At 43.7% G+C, this 21,659-nt stretch overlaps 1 protein-coding gene across 1 annotated transcript; it reads left to right on the plus strand.

Moving 5' to 3' along the window:
* The first annotated feature begins 1,934 nt into the window (after window positions 1–1,934).
* Window positions 1,935–20,244, plus strand: ACAA2 (acetyl-CoA acyltransferase 2). The gene is made up of 10 exons (XM_051803734.1): window positions 1,935–2,055; window positions 6,478–6,644; window positions 8,281–8,409; window positions 10,088–10,204; window positions 11,622–11,769; window positions 14,054–14,229; window positions 15,198–15,327; window positions 17,574–17,644; window positions 18,192–18,346; window positions 19,602–20,244. Exons 1-10 carry the CDS (start codon window positions 2,040–2,042, stop codon window positions 19,684–19,686), a joined length of 1,194 nt encoding a protein of 397 aa, XP_051659694.1. The 5' UTR covers window positions 1,935–2,039; the 3' UTR covers window positions 19,687–20,244.
* Window positions 20,245–21,659: the final 1,415 nt, after the last annotated feature.

The following is a 21,659-nucleotide window of genomic DNA, read 5'->3' on the forward strand; positions in this document are numbered from 1 at the left end:
CAAAGTAGCTTTATAAACATTACAAAGTACTTTATGAAAAAATTAACAGTATCAAAGCTTTTACTCAAGACATTGAAAGGTTTAGAAATTATAACTTCATTTCAGAGATGCTGAAATAATCTGAGCGAATTAGAAATGAATTGAGTGCGGAATCTTAAGGCCTTGAAAGCCACTGTAAATGAATGAGGAAGAGGGGATGCACTGCCAGCCCTTGTGCATGTGCTTAAATCACAGAATCAGAATCACAGAACGGTTTGGGTTGGAAGGGACCTTAAAGTTCATCCAGTTCCACCCCCTGCCATGGGCAGGGACACCTTCCAGTAGAACAAGTTGCTCCAAGCCCCATCCAACTTGGCCTTGAAAACTTTCAGGGATCCAGGAGCAGCCACAGCTGCTCTGGGAAACCTGTGCCAGGGCCTCCCCACCCTCACAGACAGCAATTCCTTCCCAATATCCCATCTAACCCTGCCCTCTGGCAGTGGGAAGCCACTCCCCCTTGTCCTGTCCCTCCGTCCCTTGTCCCAAGTCCCTCTCCAGCTCTCCTGGAGCCCCTTTAGGCACTGGAAGGGGCTCTCAGGTCTCCCCAGAGCCTTCTTTTCTCCAGGTGAACCCCCCCAGCTCTCCCAGCCTGGTTCCAGAGCAGAGGGGCTCCAGCCCTTGGAGCATCTCCATGGCCTCCTCTGGACTCTCTCCAGCAGCTCCACATCCCTGTGCTGTTGCTCCCCATGGCTGGAGGCAGCTCTGCAGGTGGAGTCTCACCTGAGTGGGGCAGAGGGGCAGAATCACCTCCTTCAGCTTCAAATGAGACTTAAATAAGTCAGTGGCAGAGAGAGAAAATATGGGAAAACCCTCAGGTCTTTTAAAAGACAAAGTTGCATGTTGCTGTACATTCACTAATTTATAGATTCATTAAATCATTGGAATTATGTAGCAAAAACAGTTGAAAGACTCTTGTAAATAAAAAAATGAAAATCTCCACAGGAAAACATTTTTTCTTCTAGAAAATTTATAGAACTTTAAATTTTGTTCATGAAGACATGCGGCAATTTTTGTTTGTACAAGAAATATCTTCACCAATCTTCTCATCTTCAGCCTGAGAGTCTGGACGGTTCCACTGAAGCATTTATGCACATAAATCAAGATACATACTACATACTTCAAGGTGCATTTTCAACCACCAGAACTGTGGAAAGTGAGTTTTGTGGATCCCCCGGTGCAGCTGAGAGCTTGCTTATTCTTGGCCACAAGAGTCATGAGGCGCAGGCTTTTTTAGCTCATTTTCCCCCTATTTTTTCAATGTCTGCAATGTTGGAAAATGAGAGCGTCCAAGGGCTTTCTGGTGTCAAACCGATGGGCTACAGGCAGCTCCTGGTCTCCTCCATCCATGTCCAGGAAAGCAGGGCTGCAACCCTCCACCAAACCCCTTCAGCAGGTTTATGGTCAGAAGTTGCGCCAGGAGAGGTTTAGGTTGGACATGAGGAGGAATTTCGTCATGGAAGGGGTGGTCAGGCCTTGGCAGGGGGTGCCCGGGGAGGTGGTGGATCCCCATCCCTGGAGGTGTCCAAGGAACGACTGGACATGGCACTCAGCACTCTGGGCTGGGGGACAAGGTGGGGATTGAGCACAGGTTGGACTCGATGGTCTTGGCGATCTTCTCCAACCTCCATGACTCTGTGATTAACTGTAATTAACAGTAATTACTGCGAGGCGTTCGGGGATGGCTGTGGGCGCTCAGCTCGCCCTCACGGATCGCCGCCCGCCCTCGCCTTCGCCCGCCGCCGATTCGCCAAAGCCACCACTGGAAAATCGAACCGAACGGAGGCGGAATTCAAAAAAAAAAAAAAAAAAAAAAGAAAGAAAACCAGCACAACAACACATTCTAAATAAGTAAAATAATAAATTAAAATTACGGATAGGTTAACCCATCAGACGAGTCGCCTCCCGCGCGTTCCTTGCCCCGCCCCCGGCGTGGCGAATGTGCGGGGCGGGCGCGGCGCTCGGCCGGGGCGCGGAGCGGGGCAGGAGCGGACGGGGCGGCCATGGCGCTCCTGAGGGGTGAGGATCCCGCGGATCCCGGCACCGGGAGGGATCCCTGAGGGCCAGGCGTCAGGGCTCTGGGGCGGACGGAGCCGGTTGTACGGGCCCCTTACCCGGGGCGGGGGGGGGGGGGGGAAGTGGGGGGGCAGCTCGTGTTGCCCTCAGGAATTGCAAAATAGAGTCCCCGAAGCTGTTCCTGTCCCTCCCCTGGGATTTACCCCCTCCAGCTGTCCCGTCCGTGCCGTGTCAGCGCGGCCGAACAGCTGGGAGTAATTGGGAACTTCCAAAAGACAGCGTGGGGTCAGAGGGTGGGAACGAGGGTGGGAGCGTGGAGAAGGAATAGGGGGTGGGAATAGGGGTCAGACATTGAGGAGGGGGTGCAGAGAGCGGGAAGGGGGTACAGAGGGTGGGAAAGGGTCACAGGGTGGGAATGGGGGTCAGAGATTGAGGAGGGGATGCAGAGAGCGGGAGGGGGGTACAGAGGGTGGGATAGGGTCACAGGGTGGGAATGGGGGTCAGAGATTGGGAAGGGGGTCAGAGGGTGGGAATCAGGATCAGAGACTGGGAAGAGGGTGCGGGGGGGGGGTCAGTCGGTGGGAAGGTGGTCAGAAGGTGAGGAGGGGGTGCAAAGGGTGGGAAGGGGATTCAGAGGGTGGAAAGGGGGTGCAGAGGGTGGGAGCGGGGGGATCAAAGTCTGGGAATGGGGGTCAGAGGGTGGGGAAGGGATACGTGGTGTCAGTCACAGCCTCTGTTTTTAGCACTGCTTAGAATATAGGGTTTGACTTTCTGCAGTGCTCAAGCCACTCGTGCTACAAACCTATAGCAAAGGGTGCATTTGACTGTCCAGTAACTGGCCATTTGGGTTGGATATTAGGGAAAATGGCTTCATGGAAAGGGTTGTCCAGCCCTGGCACATCTGCCCAGGGCAGTGGTGGAGTCCCCGTCCTGCAGGGATTTAAAAGCCATGTGGATGTGGCACCTGGGAACATGGGTTAGTGGTGGCTTTGGCAGTGCTGGGGAACAGTTGGACCTGATGGTCATAGAGGGCTTTTCCAACCTAAATGATTCCATAATTCTGTCATTCTTTGTTTACATGTAGTGACTAGAAGTCACTGGAAGTGACACTTGAAATGTCCATGACTGAAGGTTTCTGTTGTCACATCCAGCCCCTGCCTGTGTTAACACTGGCATTGCAGAATAGACTCTTCAAGTCCCAACAGCTCTTGAAAGTGTTTAGTGTAAAGTACTAATTTATGCTCTGCATGGTTTCACTTTTGCATCTCTTAAAAATGAGGCAAATACGCCCTTTCTCATCTGCTCTGGTTTGAAAACAAAATTGAAATTTATTGCAATAGGGCTTTTTATCTATTCGACAGCATTTTGCTACTTGACAGACCATACCTAAATAATAACATGTGTGTCAGTCATGGTGTGAGGTTTCAGTGGTAAAGCCTGTCTGGTAATTCTTGCAGTAATTTTGATGGCTCTGCTGAGCTGGATAATACAGAGAGCACCTTGCCTATACTTGTTTGATGTTAGTTTTCTGTGCCTGTTGCAGGATCTTCTCTCATCTTTAACCACAATATTTTCGTACACTGTTTTTGCTTCTTAATTTTTTTATGTTATTGATTGTTTTTTAGTCTTTCAGAATAGGGGCTGATGAACAATTATTTTTGTACCAAGCATGTTTGAGAAGTGTTGGAGGGTTAGGGAATGTTTCAGATCCGCATTTGGCAGCAAGTGGTTAACAAAACCAGGTTAAAAGATATCTTGAATATAGTGTTTGGTAAGGATTCCAAGTGACCTCTGCTTTCTAGCCCAAAAAGTTTACAGGTCTCTATGCATCTGATACTATTCTGCTCTTGTCCAGTGTTTATCACCTTGGAAAATGGGAGACACTCTGGAAGTCTTGCCATGATAATGTAGGACAGTGCTAATTAATGGAGACTTAGAGAGAGCTGTCAAAAGACACAGAGTCCATTCTTACTCAGAACTTCAGCCACCCCTTGTTACCCCTCCTGAAATTCTGTGGAGGGAGTAGCATTTGTTGATGTCTCTCCAATCAAGCAAAATTCGGCAGGCTCTGGAGTACATTCCCTTGGGGCATGGCTCTGTGTCCAGTTTAATTCAGCATGACAGCTTGTGCTGCTGCTGCTTCATCATCTTCTCTTGCTGGTTCAGTCCAGCCTTCTCTCTTAGTCTCGAATTACTGTTTTATTGAGCAACCAGAAGGTGAACTCGGCACGGAGCTGATCCAAATGAAAATTAGCCCCTCGTTTTCTGCTGACTCTGGGTTACTCTTCAGCTGCCTCGGTTGTGTGACCTGCCCTGGTTTATTGGCCCCACAGTGCTGTTGGGAAGTGGGCAGCAGTGAGCAGCCTTCATGAAAGAGAGAGAGGTGTTGTTATTGTGAAAGGAATGTTGAAGGGCAAAGTTCCATCCTTGCCCCTGGACTTTTTGCGAGGCAATGCCACAGTGTGTGCAATTGAGCAAATAATGTGGATAACAGACAACCTGAACAAAAGGGAGGAGGACGAGTTCTTTTAGCTTGGTCATGTCCCTGAGCTGGTCTGCAGCAAAGCTTTGTAATCAGTTATTGTTGGCACAACTTGGAGGAGGCAGAGGGATGGGAATCAGTGGACAGGAGGAGCGGTGAAGGATGAATGTCAAGGCCTGTTTTGCTGCAGGGAAGACAAGCTTAGGAGAGCAGGGTTAGGTTGGATATTGGGAAGAAATTCTCTGTGAGGGTGGTGAGGCCCTGACACAGGTTGCCCAGAAAAGCTGTGTCTACCCTATCCTTGGAAGTGTTGAAGGTCAGATTCATGGGTCTTGAAGCAACCTGGTCTAGTGGAAGGTGTCCCTGCTCATGGCAAGGGGTTGGAACAAGATGAGCTTTGAGATCCCTTCCAAACCAGACCATTCTGTGATATGATTCTGTGATTCTAAGCATGCTCCCTGCATATTTCAGATCCCAGTGTTGTGTTCAAGTCCTTGTCAGTGGGGCAGCCTTGATATTCACCAGTTTGGAAAGTCCTTTTCTAGCAATCGTTCAGCCTGGGATCCAGATACATGAGAGTTGGAGGAACACCCTCTCTAACAAAACAGCTAAGTAATATGGATCTGACAGCCTGAAATCAGTGTTCATGAGCAGCTTAATGAACAGGAAATTTCATTCTTACATATATATATGTCCTTGCAGTGTTACTTAAAATAGCTGGGTTTTCCATGACGGCTGTAGAAACAGAGTATGTGAGTGCTGTTGTTCAACTGGGGAAAAGTTCACAACCTGCCTCCCACTTGTTTTTCTGCACGTGGAAGCAGAAAAGGACTGTGACAGGCAGCCAGTAGATGTTTGCTTTGGTTCAGAGGTGGCTTCTCCCTGGCTGGAATTCATGTGAGCTACTCCACGTCCCAGTGCCTTTGTACACTTGTGCTGGCACACACTCTCCTGCCTATTGAAAACTGGCTTTTCTTCTCAGAACCTGAAAGATTGATGCTAAAGCAGTTTAGATGACTTAAATAATTCTAGCAGAAGTGTAAAATTTCTGATTAGGGAGCATTTTTCCTCTTCAGCTGAAGGAATCAAAGTTAAATTTTTATTTTGCTTTTTTGTCTGGGTTTTATTTTCCTTTGTGGAAACTCTTTCAGAATATAAGCCAAAAATCTGCTGTTTTTTCTAGGATGACGGAATGACCTCTTTGTTTGTTAAAAGCACCGTTCATCATCTGATTGTTTCACAGGTGTCCACTATGGAATTTCTTGGATGTTACTATCATGGTTTCGGTACACTAATGCCACTAATATCTGATGTGTGTGGCAGCCTCCTTCGCCTGCCTGGTATCCAAATGCAAACTTCCCTCTTTTTGTCAAACCTCTTTGTGGAAAGGGAGTATTTCTGGAATCTTCCCTGCTTTTCTTTCTGACCATTAATTCACAGAACCATGGAATGTGCTGAGCTGGAAGGGACCCACAAGGACCATTGAGTCCAACCCTCAGCCCTGTGCAGGATCATCCCCAAGAGTCACACCCTGTGCCCCAGAGGATCATCCAACCCTCCTTGGGCTCTGTCAGCCTTGGTGCTGTGCCCACTGCCCTGGGGAGCCTGTTCAGTGCCCAGCCACCCTCTGGGGGAAGAACCTTCTCCTGAAATCCAACCTAACCCTGCCCTGACACAACTTCAGGCCATTCCTTGGGGTCCTGTCACTGGTCACCACAGGGAAGAGCTCAGTGCCTGCCCCTCCTCTTCCCCTCACGAGGAAGTTCTTCCTGCCTTCCCTGTCTAAACCACCATTATATCATTTATCCCGCACCGCGGGGGGTTGGTGCTGCCTGTATCTACAAATATTCACGTGAATTTAGGGTGTTATCCGCCTGAGGCTGACTTGGCGGTGTTGTTTGTCGGCCCCCTGTACGTGTGGGTGATTGCTGCCTGCGTTTCAGGTGTATTCATCGTGGCAGCAAAGCGCACTCCCTTCGGGACCTACGGGGGTTTGCTGAAGGACTTCTCGGCCACCGACCTGACGGAACACGCCGCCCGCGCCGCGCTGGCCGCGGGCAAGGTCTCCCCCGAGATCATCGACAGCGTCGTCGTGGGCAATGTCATGCAGGTTGGTACCCTGGAAAATCTGCTGGTCGGGGGTTCTTCAGCGTCGTCTCCCTCGGTGTGGTCCTGTGGGCAGCTTCGCGGCCAAGAATGAAGTGACGACGTGGGAGTGAAGTGCGTGAGCAGCGTTTGTGGTGTGGTGTTTCCTGTTCGCGTTTGAGGGACATACCCTCCTGATTTGTGGTGCTGTTGGGAGCAAGGCTTAGCTTTCTTTTTATGGTACGAGAGGTAGTGTAAACCAGGACAAGCTAATCTCCTAAAAATATATATTCATTAACTGGTCAGTTGCTAATCCCTGGTACATTTTCCCTATTTTGAAGGCTTGAGCTGTGTAACTCAGTGATCAGGTTTCCACTGAATTGTATAAATCCATTTTTATCTTTGATTGATTTGAATCTATTTCCCTTGAGTTTTGTGTAGGATTTTTTTTTGGAGTAAATATGAGTTTCCTTTGAGCTGGAAGGATTCATGCCTTGATTGAAAGAGGCATTTGGACAACCATTTCTTTTCCAAAGAGTTTGTGAAGAGGATGGTGTTGTATGCAGGGCACCACTTTGCAAAACAGCAGTTATCCACTTATCTAGATGAGTGTCTTTGTTTTAGGCAAGACAGCAAAGAACATTTCTGGCTTTCTTTTTTTTTTTTATTTATTTTTTGTATTCTGACTTCACCATTATGAAGTGTAGGGACTTTTCTTTTGCACTATTTCAAGGATGCAGAAGAAGCAAGTAACAAAACTTTCACTATATGTGAAGAAACATGCAGTATTCCTTGTTAAGAATTTTCAGCCAAGAGTAGCCTTAGATTATTCTGTCTCCTACAGATACCACCTCAGCTTCTTTTATTCAGCTTTTTAATTTTGTAAGAACTGCCTCTGACCTAGAAAATAATTGCTGTAATGCTTTTACATAAGAAATAGCATTCTGGTAATAAAGTTACTTTTCATGTTTAAAGTACATTTCCTTTGCATCATACTTCCCCATCCCAATAGATTTTCTTTTTTTTTTAGCCCTGGATTCCTTTTAGTTATTATTTGATTAAGTTTAAATTACTATGAGTGTATGACCATTTTAAACTCCCCTTCTGCAGCAGAAGTGGCTTCATTAATTCAGTTTTTTTATCTAAACTTGCATTGGCATGCAGCACTGTGCACAGAACTTTGTCTTTATAATACACAGTAGCTTAGGGCATGATACCCAAGAGCATAAGTGTTCTCTGTGGTTTTGGGGGGCCTTCCTCTGTTAGTCTGAGCAATATTAATTTACCTTAAAGTAATTGCTGCTCACCAGTCAGGATCTGTCCTTATATCAGTCTGCTGTGTGAATACTGTTTTAAAAATAAAGGATAAAGAAAAACATTAAGACTTACTAAGTTGTTGACTTAAATCTTAGCATCTGTAGTCCCATTTTGGCCTGATGTCTGCCTTTTACAACACACACTTCATTTAAAATGCACATTAAGACACTGACACTTTCAGATAATGTTGAATAGTATCTTCTTTGAAGTGAATCAGGGTGCTTCTTAGGTTGTATTTCTGCTGAACATACACTGTCTTCTACCAGATGCAGTTACACCATCCTGACCTTTCATCAAGACTTTTGCTTTCCAGTGGCAAAACCCGCTGTTTGTTCTGTCTGCAGAGCTCTCCAGATGCGATTTACATCGCGAGACACGTTGGTTTACGTGTGGGGGTTCCCATCTCCGTGCCAGCGCTCACTGTCAACAGGCTCTGTGGCTCTGGTTTCCAGTCCATTGCCAATGGATGCCAGGTACAAAGCTCTGTACTTCTGTGTTGGTTGTAATCTTTATCAGGCTGTTAATGTGAGAGAAGAGGCGCGTGTAGAAACATGTCCTTTGTGTTTGGGATGAGTCTTAACGTGGATTTTTAGCTACCACTGGTAGAGACTTCTGTTGTCCTGCATGCTTTTGTTTTTTTGCAGGAGTTCAGCCTCCACAGTGCCACATTTTGTGGTTGGTTTTTAAAATCAGCACTGTAGCTATTTTTAGTTTAGTATAAGGAATGCAGCAAGTGTTAGCTGGTGAAATGGATCTCAGCTGTGCAGTAGTTGGATCCCATGATCCTGTTTGTCTGGATTGGAATTACTGGGCTTCAGGACCACAACAGGAGGCTTTCATCTCTTGATCATTGTTTATATTCTCACCTGGTTAGCTGTGTAAGCAGCAGCTTGGGCTTTTTAAGTGCTTTTGTTCAAAGATCCAAACCTCTCATGGGTTAGGTAATTTATAGTGTCACTTCTTTTAAAATAGAAAAGAATCAACTTCTCTTTGAGCGGGTGCCCAAAACCACTGAGTAAGATGGTACAGTGGTACAGGGGGTTTTATTTCATTTGTTCCTACATTTATTTTACAAATACTTGAGCAACGGGATAGTTGGTTTTGTGGTTTTTTTTTTTTTGTTTTTCTTGGCCAGAGGATTATTTTAGGTCTGATCCTCTAGAGGGAAAAAATGTGAAAGACGATGTAGAGTTAAGGTTACATGTTTACAGTAATATCCATCTGACCACTTTTTCTGGTGCTTTCTGCAAAGGCCATACACACCCTTGTCCACACTGAATAAAAGTGCTGGAGAATTTGACCACTTTTATTGAAAGTAAAGGTTGTGAGGTCCTTTCTGAAGATGGCATTCGATCAATGCAGCCACTGGCTCCGTATTTCCCTGGCACACAACAAAGCTGCAGCTTCTGTGCTGAGCTGCTAGTAAACGTTCACAATTTTTTTAGTCACTGTAGAAAACATCTCAGCACATATTAGTAAAATCAGTGGCTTTCAGGGATGGGGCAGCCACAACTTCTTTGGGATAATTTCATCTGCTTCCATTCCAGTACAGAAATAACCTTAATGGTCCAACTCAGTGAATTGTTTTAGGGAAGCACAATTTTTCAGTGGTTTGATGGTGTGTTTAAGAATTAGGATTCTAGGTTCTGTGTGCTTTGCCAGTGATGAATTAGTATGTTTTGGGTACTTTTGGCAGCTTACCTAGCTAATGTCTTCTAAAATTATGTCCCATTTTTTCCAATCATTCAGGCTTTGAGATTTAATTTGTATTTCTTTTGAGAAGATTGGGAGTTTAAAAACACCCAGCTCAACCATCTGTGAACCTAACCACACAAGCATGCAGAGGCTTAATGTCTTTGTTCCTCTGTCCTCTCATGTGTACACACCCATAGTCTCTTCCCTCATGGATATAATCGTTCCTTGCTGAAAGGAGAAAGAAGGAAAGTGCCATGAAGGAGACAGACCCCAACCTTAATAAACCTTTCATAAATACACACATGATTAAGTTTGAATTCATTCTCATTTTGTGGCTTCGTAGGTGACAAGCTCTTTTTTTAAAACCGTTGTTATTTTTCTTACTCAAACACCAAACACTTAATTTTTCTTACTCAGACACTAAATCCTGGATCTGTTTTGTTTTTCTGTTAACAGGAAATTTGCCTTAATGAATCAGAAGTTGTTCTGTGTGGTGGAGCTGAAAGTATGAGCCAGGCTCCTTATGCAGTTCGAAAGATTCGATTTGGAACCAGATTAGGAGCAGAACTCAAGGTCTGGTACTTTTTTTTTGGACTCTTTTTTAATTCTCTGAACTAAGTAATGTTCACAGAGCAATGTAAGTATCAGACCTGTAGGCACTAAATTCTTGGCAATGGAAATATTGGAGATTAGATCCAGATGTAGTTGTTCAAAGCATTTAGCCAGTATTCATACATTATCAAAACAGTAGGTTCAGGCAATTCTGTTAAGCATGCCAGTTTTCCTAGCTTTTCCAAAACCATATTTGAATTCCTGTTCCATGATAAACATATCAATAAATTCTTAGACACAAAATTTAGTTCACTTGGTACATCCCATGCAAGTACTATGTGTTAAAAACTTGTCAGAGGCTGTGAAATAGAGGCATATACAATTTAGGCAAGGCTACTAATGCTGGCAGTAGATGGGCAGACTGGTGAAGAACATGTATACCTCCAAGCTGTAAGCATCTCTCCATTCCAGAAGTGGAAACTTAAAAAAATTAAATCCATTGGTAGGTAAGTTATTTTTACATTTTCTTCTTCTGAAGAAGAAGTGTATACTGTGAGAAATGTGCAGCAGGATCAATTGATAATGTGCTCTGATAATTACCACTTGCTCAGTGGGTCATGACTGATATCAGAATGCAAAATTTGGATATTTCAGTGTTTCAGCTCTTTTGGGTTTTTTCCCGTGCTGTGGTTCCATTGTGAAGATGGTGCATACAAATTAGGCTTGGCTCTGTTCTTGCGTGGCACTGTGTCTAAGCCTCGGTTCCTACAGAGAACACCTCCACAAAGCTGCTGATACACTGAGTAGGTTCTGCTGGGCTCTTATCATGAAGATAATTGAATTATCAGGTGAATGGGTGATTTATCTGGCAGAACTTTACTGGTGACAGAGATAACAAAACCCATCTGAACAGACTGGGCTTGCCTTTATCAGGTTAAGTGAAGTTAGGTTTGAGTATTTTCTCACCAGAGATGTTACGCCTGCATAAACCTTTTACTCTTGTAAAGTCATTTTACCTGGCAGTAGAGAAAGAGCTAAAGAATCAGTGGGCTGCTGTGTCTTTTCACAGTTCCTCACCTTTCATTCTTGGCAACCAGACAGGTGTGTTTTCTCATAGGTCTCCAATAAATAATTCATACACAAGTAAAATGTACTGAAATACCAAAAGTCATAGGCTTTTCCCAAGCTTCCTGGGGCCAAGTGGGAGTGGAAAAAACCATACAAGAGCACAGCATAGATTAGCTAAAATAGCACACAGGAAGTTGCACACTGCTTTGCAGTGTGTTCATTCTGATAAATAAATTACCTGTGGGTAACCTGAATTAATTTTGCAAAGAACCATTAGGTTCCAAGAGGCTGCTGAACAGTTAGGAACTGTCAATAATAAATGTCAGTGTTGCTGTGTTTTCTGATTTTCTTCTCATAATGTGCCGTGCAGTTGGAAGACACGTTGTGGGAAGCTCTAACAGATACACATGTTAAAATACCTATGGCAGTGACAGCTGAAAACCTGGCAGCAAAATACAACATCTCACGGGAGGCCTGTGATGGATACGCACTGAAAACGCAACAGAGGTGCAAAGCTGGTTAGTACATGCAGGAATGGAAGGGTTTATATGGCACTAACCTCAAATCTGTTCAGTTTTTAGCATTGATTCAAAGCATCTTCAAGCTCTGTGTAGCTTGTGGTGTAATTTGTCCTTTGATTTGCATACTGTAGTTCATGATTTTGTTGGCCCTGTGGTAGAAGTAGCCCACTCCCAAAGGGTTTGACTTTGAGCCTGCTGAGTCAGGTGTTGTGCCCACCAGCAGGTTAAGTAGGGAGCCCCCTTTCCACCTGCCTTCCTGTGCCTTCCTCGTGGACATTCTGTAGCTGTTCAGGCAGCAAATGCTTTTTAACACCCTGTCACGTGTCACCTAACTGAACTGGATTTGTGTTCATAAATGTGGCTTGTTGGTGACCCTTTGGTGGGATGCAGCATTGTCCCAGGCATGCCTGACTGCCCTCCTTTCTTTCTTCTGCACTGCAGAACATCCACAGTGACCCACATCATCCTCACGTGTCAGTGTGTGCTGTCATTGATCTGAATCCTTTTTCTTTCTTTTGCAAATCCAATGCTGTTCTAAAACCCTTGAGCAGTTAGAGCAGATGGAATCTGAAGAGAGGATATTTTTTCAGGAATTGTGTTTAAAATGTTCTCTGGGTGGTTTACATGGCCAAAGCCATATCAGAGGCATTCAGCTCTGGGGCCTTCAATATAAGAAGGATGTGGAGCTGCTGGAGAGAGTCCAGAGGAGGCCATGGAGATGCTCCAAGGGCTGGAGCCCCTCTGCTCTGGAACCAGGCTGGGAGAGCTGGGGGGGTTCACCTGGAGAAGAGAAGGATCCAGGGAGACGTGAGAGCCCCTTCCAGTGCCTAAAGGGGCTCCAGGAGAGCTGGAGAGGGACTGGGGACAAGGGATGGAGGGACAGGACAAGGGGGAATGACTTCCCACTGCCAGAGGGCAGGGTTAGATGGGATATGGGAAAGGAATTGCTGTCTGTGAGGGTGGGGAGGCCCTGGCACAGGTTTCCCAGAGCAGCTGTGGCTGCTCCTGGGTCCCTGGGAGTATCCAAGACCAGGTTGGATGTGGCTTGGAGCAATCTGGGCTAGTGGAAGGTGTCCCTGCCCATGGCAGGGGGTTGGAATGAGATGAGCTTTAAGGTCCATTCCAACCAAAACCACTCAGATTCTATGACTGGATTACTGTGAAGTTTAGGCCAAAAACCAGTTGTAGGGGTTGTCCTGGGGCTTTACATACATTGCAATCCAAAGGCAAAGGGTAGGAAGGAAAGATCCAGGCATTCCTTTAGATTCTAATGATGGTGCATTTTAACAGCTGCACTGTTGGAAGAAGAGTCTGTGTTTTTTGCAGTTGGTGTAGCAGTGCTTTTTATAATTTTTCTCCATCGTTTATTATCTTTCCTGCTGATCTTGTTAGCTAACTCCTGCTATTCCTGGACTCTTTGCTAGAAACTGTGCTTCTTTCTTGTTTTCTAGGATTTTGGCTTGCTGTTTTTATTTCTGCGTGTAGGACCAGTTCGTCTTATTCCACAGTAAAGAGAGAGTCCTGTGTCTAATCAGGAAAGTAAAAGGTTTTGAGGAATTTATTGAGAAGTCCAGAGGTAGCTAAACAACATCAGATATGACAGTTTCTGTGTCTTAGTTTTAAATCCCTATCTAATGCTATATTAGTTATTGTGGCCAGATGCTTTTATGGGCATCTTAGATACCTGCAATGTCTTGAATTGACTCAGATGGTTTAGGCAGCTGAATCCCGTTCTGAGATCCTCCCTTGAGTGTGATACCTGTAGAGGAGTACCTTGGACAGAATTTTAATTGATATATAATACCTTATCAGCAGAGAAAATGTGTCTTAGGAGTTTTTTCCACATTTCTCTCTGAGATTTACATCTTCTTGGCTATCTGATAAACAACAGAGCTGTAGAATAAAGCAGCAGTACATTTATTTTCGTACCAGAAATAAATCCAATGTTTTAAAGCAAAAATAAAACAGAACAAAAGAGAGTTCAGTTATTTAAAACTGAAATAAAATTTTAATATTTTAGAAGAGACTTTTTTTGGAGAAGTTTGAGAGTTTACTTGTACAGTTTTTGCCCAAATTCTTAAAAAAAAACCCCAAAACAAAACACAATAAAACACCAACCAGCTTATTTAAGCAAAATGAAGCATAAACATTGCTGCCCTTGAACTTTTGGTTAAAATAGAGCAAAAGTTGTGTGCACATGAAAATATGATTATTGTTCATGCTGCGCAATCATCTTGATGTTTTTATCAGAGTCCTTTTATTTTCCCTTTTGTGGTTGCAGCTAATGATGCTGGCTACTTTAATGCTGAGATGGCACCAATTGAAGTGAAAACCAAAAAGGGGAAGGAAAGCATGCAAAAGGACGAGCACCCCAAACCCCAGACCACTATGGAACAGTTGGCAAAGCTCCCGTGTGTCTTTAAAAAGGATGGAACGGTCACGGCTGGGAATGCTTCAGTGAGTATGTCAGAGCCCTGGGTTGTGAAAGTGTCTCCTCTGTGGTTCTCCAGATTTGTCGCCACTGTTTTTATGTCTCACTGAGTCACCTTTGGCTGTCAGTGGTGTCTCCTGATGAAAGTGACTTCTCATTCTGCAGCTCGATGCCCCTGGTTGACTTTTCCAGCCCCAAGATCTCAGGGGATCCTTCAGTCTGCTCCTAAGTCCTAAAATTTGGTTCTGTGGGTTGCCACTGATCTTTTAGTGAGGCATTGGCACTTTTCATCAGCCTTGAATTGTGCAGTTGATACCTGCAGTGGCTGTGTAGAATTAGCCATCCTACTTTCTTTTGGGGGCAATGCCTACTGAACATTTGCTTTACAAACCAGGCATTATATTAGTGGGCAAACTGCTGCTGCTCATCTTTGTGCCACAGTTAATATCCTCTGTCATCCAAACCACATTTTGCTCTTACCAAGAGTAGACTGAGTGCTTAGCAGCATATCATTATGGACTGTTCCTCTTACAGTCAGTATCTTAATTAGTTGATTAATGTTCTTTGGGCCAGAAGGACCACTGTGGTCATATAGCCTGAATTCCTGCCTAAAATAGATCATCATAGCCACAGTAAGTGTGGGTGTCTGTAAAGTATCTTTTATAATTAATAGCACATACATTATCCATTATTAATTGTGTTCTTGCAAGTCTGCAGAATCATGCTTCCAATGCAAAGGAGACTTTTAGAGTAAAAAGTGTATTTTACTTTGCTAAAACATTGGAATTAATTAAACATCTATATTTAACTTCCTTTCCCAGTCCTCAGAATAGTGACAGATTGTCATTTGTTGTTTTGAATAAAAATTGTCTGTTAAATGTTAATTATGGTGTTTTGGGCTCAAGTCTTTTTTGAGAGTTTAGTTAAAAGAGTGTGGAGATTTTTTGTTTCTTTGTGTTTTCTCACTAAGAATGCTTTTCTCTCTTATTGCAAGGGGGTGTGTGATGGAGCTGGTGCAGTCATCCTTGCCAGTGAATCAGCACTTAAAAAGCACAGTCTTACTCCTCTGGCAAGAGTGGTAGCATATCACTCATCTGGCTGTGACCCTTCCATCATGGGCATTGGTAAGTTGCAATAAAGCACATTATTTTTTAGCATCAAGTGGCATTAAAATATTCTTTTCCTGGGCATTTTAAAGGAAAGAAAGGGAGGCTGCAGTGTACTCAGTCTGGTAGCTCTGAGGATGTTTGTGTGTCCTACTGTCCATTCCACTGTGTCAGTCCATCCCTCTCATGCAGAGGAACAGATTTACTCCTCACTTTGGCTGGAAGGGTATGTGCACTGTCCGACCTATGGTGATAACACTAAGCTATAGTTCCCCCAGCACCTTTTTTCTTTCCCTTTTTACTCTCTCTGTTAGTAAGTCAAGAAGACAAACACTCTTTTATAAAGCATTTTTCTCCTGAAATTTAGTTTCCTGTAAACTTCAAAATCCCATTATAAAATGCATAACTATGAGTTGTCTTTCTCACCTCTTGCTGAGGAAGTGTTGGCTATGTGCACACCTTTGAGCAGTTACTCAGTGGCTCAAGCTAAGTTTGGATTCCGGGATACACATCTGTTCAGGTATTATTTGGCAAACAAAATACTTTCTTGATTGTTTTATCCCATATTTTGTTTCCTCATCAAGTAGTTTGTAATGCAAACAATTCCTCAAATCCAATCCAGACACCCCAGGATTTTTCCCTTCTGTTTAGTTTGTAGACAGCATTGTATCCCAGAGTTGCTTCTCCTCTCTGTCCTTCTGTTCAGAGAAGCCATTGTTGACTGGTTCCATGTGTCAGTGGAAATGCAAATGAAGCATTGTCAGGTTTGTTTCCCTGATCAGACTATCTAACTGTCACAACCTTCAAAGCAAATGTGGAGGGAGGGTTTATTTCGCCAGGCTTCATGCTGTCATTGTGCTTCCTAAACCAGCCCATTCTTCCTAGGTCAGGCAACCCTTTTAGCTTGTTTAAAAACTTCATAAATCATAGAGAGAAACAGTATCTCAACTCCTTCACACCACAGCTTATCCCCAGCAACTCAAAGAGACCAGAAGAGATTCACGGACATGACAGCAACAGATCTGAGAACAGGACCTCAGTCTGCACAACTGCCCTTTCACATACTGATAGTGACAGGGAGTCCTGCCCCACAGTGTTTAGTGAGAGAATTCATTATTTGAAAAAAGAGGAGGGGAAGAGGGAAGTTTACTTGGCTGTCATTGGTGGTCTTTGTATTGTCCACACGAGACCCTGCCGTTACTCTCAGGCATAACGGGCATACTAAAACCCTTCCTTAATGAGATGCATTTAGAATCTAGTATTAAGCTGCCCGAGGCTCTCTGATACTTCACTGAGCTCTGAACTGGGCCCTTTCTTCTTTTAATTTTTCTGTGTCTTTGGTAATTTACCTATTTTTGTGATTTTTTTATTCTTTGAGCTCGGATTTTTCTATGCCCTTTTTTTAGTTGTGTGAGAGATTTAGAGTTGTTAGTGTTTTAGAATTGGGGGGTTTTTTGGATAATGATCAACCACCGTATAACATCTTGGTATCTTTGTCCCACAAGCACATACCCAATTAACCCTTTCAAATTCTCTTTGAGTGTGTCTTTCCTTAGGTAGCTGTGCTTTGAGAATAATTTCCCTTAGTGGATTATAATAGCTTGTAGATGTCAACTTTCTTCCAGAGAACAGTTTTGTTGACAAACTCTGTAATAGTCTCAAAAGAAAAATCTTACTGTCTTCAGCTGGCCAAGACCTGGCTCTGAGGGAGTATTTAATTGTTCAGAATAAACTAATTAAATTTTAGGGTTTTTACTAGAAGATTTTCTGATCTATTAAGAACATCAAAACAACAATACCCATAACCACACCCATGACCAGCAACTCTGGAGCAGCCTGGTGTTCTTCTCTTTTGTTTACCTTGAGGCTGCAAGTTGTGAGTAAAGAATAAACTGATCCAAGAGTACTGGGAAGGAGAATGCCTCACATCTATTGTGAAGTTGTTCTGTTTGTATGGGGACTGTCCCTTCTCTGGACTTGGAAGCTCTGTGTGTGTTTGCCACCACAGCAGCACAGCAGTAGTGACCCTCTTAACTTTCCCTGGTTGTGTGTTGAGAAGGTGACTGGTAGTTTTGAGATTGAGCAGTTCTCTTACCACCTAATGAAGCAGGTGAGTGGCATGTCCAGAATTCATTGGCTGTTCAAAGGCTCAGTGGAAGGGAACTGGTGAGGCTTTATAAAGCTATCCTATTTATAACATGGTTAGAACACTTTATTTATTGATTTTTTTTTTATTTAACTAACTGCATATAATTTCCAAACAGGCCCTGTACCTGCAATTACTGAGGTTTTGAAGAAAGCAGGATTGACCCTGAAGGATATGGATTTGGTAGAGGTGAGAGGTTTTTACATGAACAGTGATTTTACCCCCAGATCTTTTTAGCAGAAACATTCCACTCATCCATGTAGGTGTTCCTACATGTCAGGAGCTGCCTGACCTCTGTCCATCTCATTTCTGCCGTGCAGTTGCACAGTCATTACAAAAATCTCAGGCATGTGGAAAATGAAAATGGCGTGATAGCATTCCATGGAATAAAAATACCCTCATGTGACATGACGTGTTACTCTGCTGGCTGGACTGTTCATGTTTTCAGTTAGTCACACTTCTCCATTTGTGAACAGGGCCTCTTCTTGTGAGAGGAACAGGCTCTTCCCGGGCACACTGCATCAGAATATACCTTTTTTATAATGTATACGTCATACTTGCTTAGTATTTTAATTTTAATTGGATCGGATTGACATTTTGTAAGTTGACTTAAGTGTGCTTTTATGAACAATGTTTAATATTTTTCTCAAAATGACCCGGTGGAGAAGTTCACCTCTTTCAATCTTGTGTGCTGAAAGCTCATGTAAAAATTGTATCGTTTCTCATGGTGCTTTAGGTAAATGAGGCATTTGCACCTCAGTATCTGGCTGTCGAAAAAGTTTTGGGCCTTGACCCTGAGAAGACCAACGTCAACGGAGGTGCCATCGCTATCGGTCATCCTTTGGGTGCCTCGGGGGCGCGGATCACAGCTCATCTGGTTCATGAGCTGAGGTATGCACGCAGCTGAGAGAATGCAGTGCTGAGGTATTTCTGCCTACAAAAGGTTTTTAGCCTGGATTCAGCGTGACTAAACTCTTCCAGTCGATCAGCTTAAAACTCTCCTCACTGGAATGTACCGCTTTCTGTATGAATTTGTCACCTTTGTGCTGCAGTCCAGCTCCTGCACCTGCCTCATATTCCATTCTGTTGTCATTACAGGGTTTTTTGCTTCATCTAGATCTGATCCAAGCTCACAGGAGTCAGTGGGAAGGTTTCCTTTTTTGAAATGGCCTTTGAGCAAAGTGTGTTCTTTTCTTAACATGGTGCATTTAAGTAGAATCACAGAACTGTTTGTGATGGAAGGGAGCTTAAAGATCATCTTATTCTAACCTCCTGCCATGGGCAGGGACACCTTTCCCCATCCCAGGTTGCTCCAAGCCCTGTCCAGCCTGGCCTTGGACACTTCCAGGGATCCAGGGGCACCCACAGCTTCTCTGGGCAACCTGTGCCAGGGCCTCACCACCCTCACAGCCAAGAATTCCTTCCCCATATCCCATCTAACCCTGCCCTCTGGCAGTGGGAAGCCATTCCCCCGTGTCCTGTCCCTCCAGGCCCTTTTTCAAAATCCCTTTTCAGTCCTCTTTGGGTACTGAAAGGGGATAGTTTAAAAGGCTTTAAAATCACCTTCTTTCTCCTTTAATTTCTCTCTTTGTTTACAGAAATTCTGACTCTTTTGGCTTGATATGCTTAGCACCATTTTAATTTGAATTTTCCTTTTCTAATATTTCCCCTCAGGGCAGAGATTGCTGTATCTCTTTGCTTGTACTTGCAACTCTGTGTTAGTGTTCAGCCATAAAGCCCCAGAAAACTTGCACCTTCTAGAAAACTGTTTCTTGGAGCGTGGCTGTAGGAAACTTAGGTTTTAAAAATTACCTCGGCGGTGTTCAGGAAGTTTAAAAACTACCCGGGAAGTGTCCAGGGCTGGGTTGGACAGGACTTAGAGCAACCTGGGATAGAGGAAGGTGTCGCTGCCCATGGCAGGGAGGTGGAATGAGATGGCCTTTAAAGTCATTGGTTTCCTACAGAAATATTTCAACATCAGTTCTGGCTTCACGATATTTTTCTAGAAAAAGAACAACATACACATTCTAAAACGTCATCTTTAGTAATATCCAGCTGATGGCTACTTTCTTTTCATAAAATCAGGACAGGAGCTACTGTGGTTTCTTAAATGTAAGTGATTTTCACTGTTGGTTTCTGTGTGCAGGCGTCGTGGTGGGAAATACGCGGTTGGGTCAGCCTGCATCGGCGGTGGACAAGGTATTGCTGTTGTCATTGAGAACACAGCCTGAGTGATCCTGGGGACTCAGCCTGGCCTGAATTACTAATGCCCTGAGAAACCCCTGCCTTCTGTGACAATAGACCATCACTGCTTGCCTTTCCTGCAAGGTAAAGGAAGAGCTGAGAAGTCAGAATTCTGAACAAAAACGATTTGTCGATGTCTTTCTAACTAAAGGAAGTGCAACATCAGTATAATTACACACTGATGAAGTATTTCCTAAAAGCCTTTATTCCAATCAAAGTTAATGTGTTTCTATAGGAAAAGTTATTTTCATTTCACGGGGATATTGCTTGTCAAACTTTCACCAAACCTGCCTTAAAATAGCAGTCAGTGCAGCTTTTTAAGCAAGTATTGCTTAAATCATTTTTATTTTAGCTACTGGCACATGTGCCTCTTTATTATCAGGAAATGTGAAAATGTGATCAGAGACCTTCTGAAATATTGATTGTAGACTGATGACTATTAACCTGTACCCTGGTGCTTTGCAAGGGAGGAAAAAATGGACAAAAGCTGAAATTTCCATTGTGCCTCCTAGAAGATCAATAAATATAACAGGAGAAAAAATAAAGGGCTTGGTATTCTCTTTATGTGTTTATTTTAAATGTAAAAAAACCACCTTAAAAATTGTTGCTTTTGGGAAATCAGTGTTGGCTTTTGGAGAGACTGTTTTTCCTGGCTGAGGAATAACTGGTGTTTACTAGGTAGTTTCTAGAAATCTCTAGCAAATCTCCCAGCCCTCTGAGAAGGGGGGCTAGCTGCATCTGTGTTGCTGCATGATAACAGCAACTCATTTCTTCACTTCTCTGATAGTGTCATCCATATTTCTTGGGTCACTTCATGTGGGGCTGTTCTTAGCCAGTTTGGGAAGTGCACCTCTGAGGAAGCTGGCCTCTCAGAGGCGTTGGAGTTCAAGGTACGAGTCGTTTGACAGAATGGACACAACGTTTGGATGAAATGAGGTCTGTGTGCTCACTGAAACCCTTTAGGCTCACTGCACCTTGCAGCTTGCTCTGATGTGGATGTCTAGGTGAGACATTCACAGCTGGAGAGATCCCTGTCAGAGACAGCACGCACCTCTCCACAAAACTAAAACAGTAGCAAAGACTTCAGCCTTTACTCTTCCTCATCCTCTGTCCGCTGTCAAAGTATTCCTTATGTACAACAACTTTGCCACTCCACTGGCGTGACATGATTATGAAAGCTGGGAGGTTCAAAACTCCAAAACTGACTGCCTAGCCTGTCCAGAAATTCAGGTCAAGGCAAGTGTTGTTACAACTGGTGGATAATGGTTAAAGTATGTTGGTCACCATTCCAGGGGTTTTTATGCATGCAGTGTGTTTAACAACTGTAGAGATATTTGGTGCCGTTTATATGGATTAAAAAAAAACCAAACAACCCAGCTACCATAAGGCAGCAAACCAGATGTTCATTTAATACAGTATCTGATTTCCTCTTTCTGCTCTTAGTAAATTAGGGGTACTGGGGTTTCACTGTTCAAAATACAGTTGCCACGTGGATTTTGCCACATACTTTTGCAGGAGGATTTCTATTCTTAGTTCCTTCCATAATAACCAATAACTAATTCCCTCTACCTTCTTGTCTGTGGATATCATCATTGAATTCTCATCTTCAGAGAACTGGGGATGGGGTTTTCCAAGTTCTCATCCCTGTGTAATAAAAGTTCTTTCTGAGCTCATCACTGTGTATGTACAGTAAAGAATAATTCCCTTCATGCACATAATATTTAATTTCTCCCTTTTATCACTCAGATCTTTGAGATCCATGTGTAATTCTAGCTGTGAGAGCTGTATTTGGTTGTCCTGAATAATTGTGTATTTCCTGCAAAATGCATCGTGATGTCCACCTCATTTTCCAGATAACTTTTATAAATAAGCTACAGCTTCCAAATATCTCGACAAGCATGTTATCAGCACAAATGATTGTACATGTTGCTAGTAACCTTTCTTTGCTGTGTAAGCCAGC

This window comes from Manacus candei, unplaced genomic scaffold (genome assembly GCF_025592945.1).
Source record: "Manacus candei isolate 608988 ecotype Guabito, Panama unplaced genomic scaffold, ASM2559294v1 h1tg000059l, whole genome shotgun sequence".
In the NCBI taxonomy this organism is placed as follows: Eukaryota; Metazoa; Chordata; class Aves; order Passeriformes; family Pipridae; genus Manacus; species Manacus candei.

What these genes read in the sequence shown, in the direction of transcription:
- ACAA2 (XM_051803734.1), top strand. An exon ending in GCAACAGAGGTGCAAAGCTG is followed by an intron (nt 11,770 to 14,053) that starts GTTAGTACATGC and finishes TTGTGGTTGCAG; the next exon opens with CTAATGATGCTGGCTACTTT. An exon ending in AGGATATGGATTTGGTAGAG is followed by an intron (nt 17,645 to 18,191) that starts GTGAGAGGTTTT and finishes ATGGTGCTTTAG; the next exon opens with GTAAATGAGGCATTTGCACC.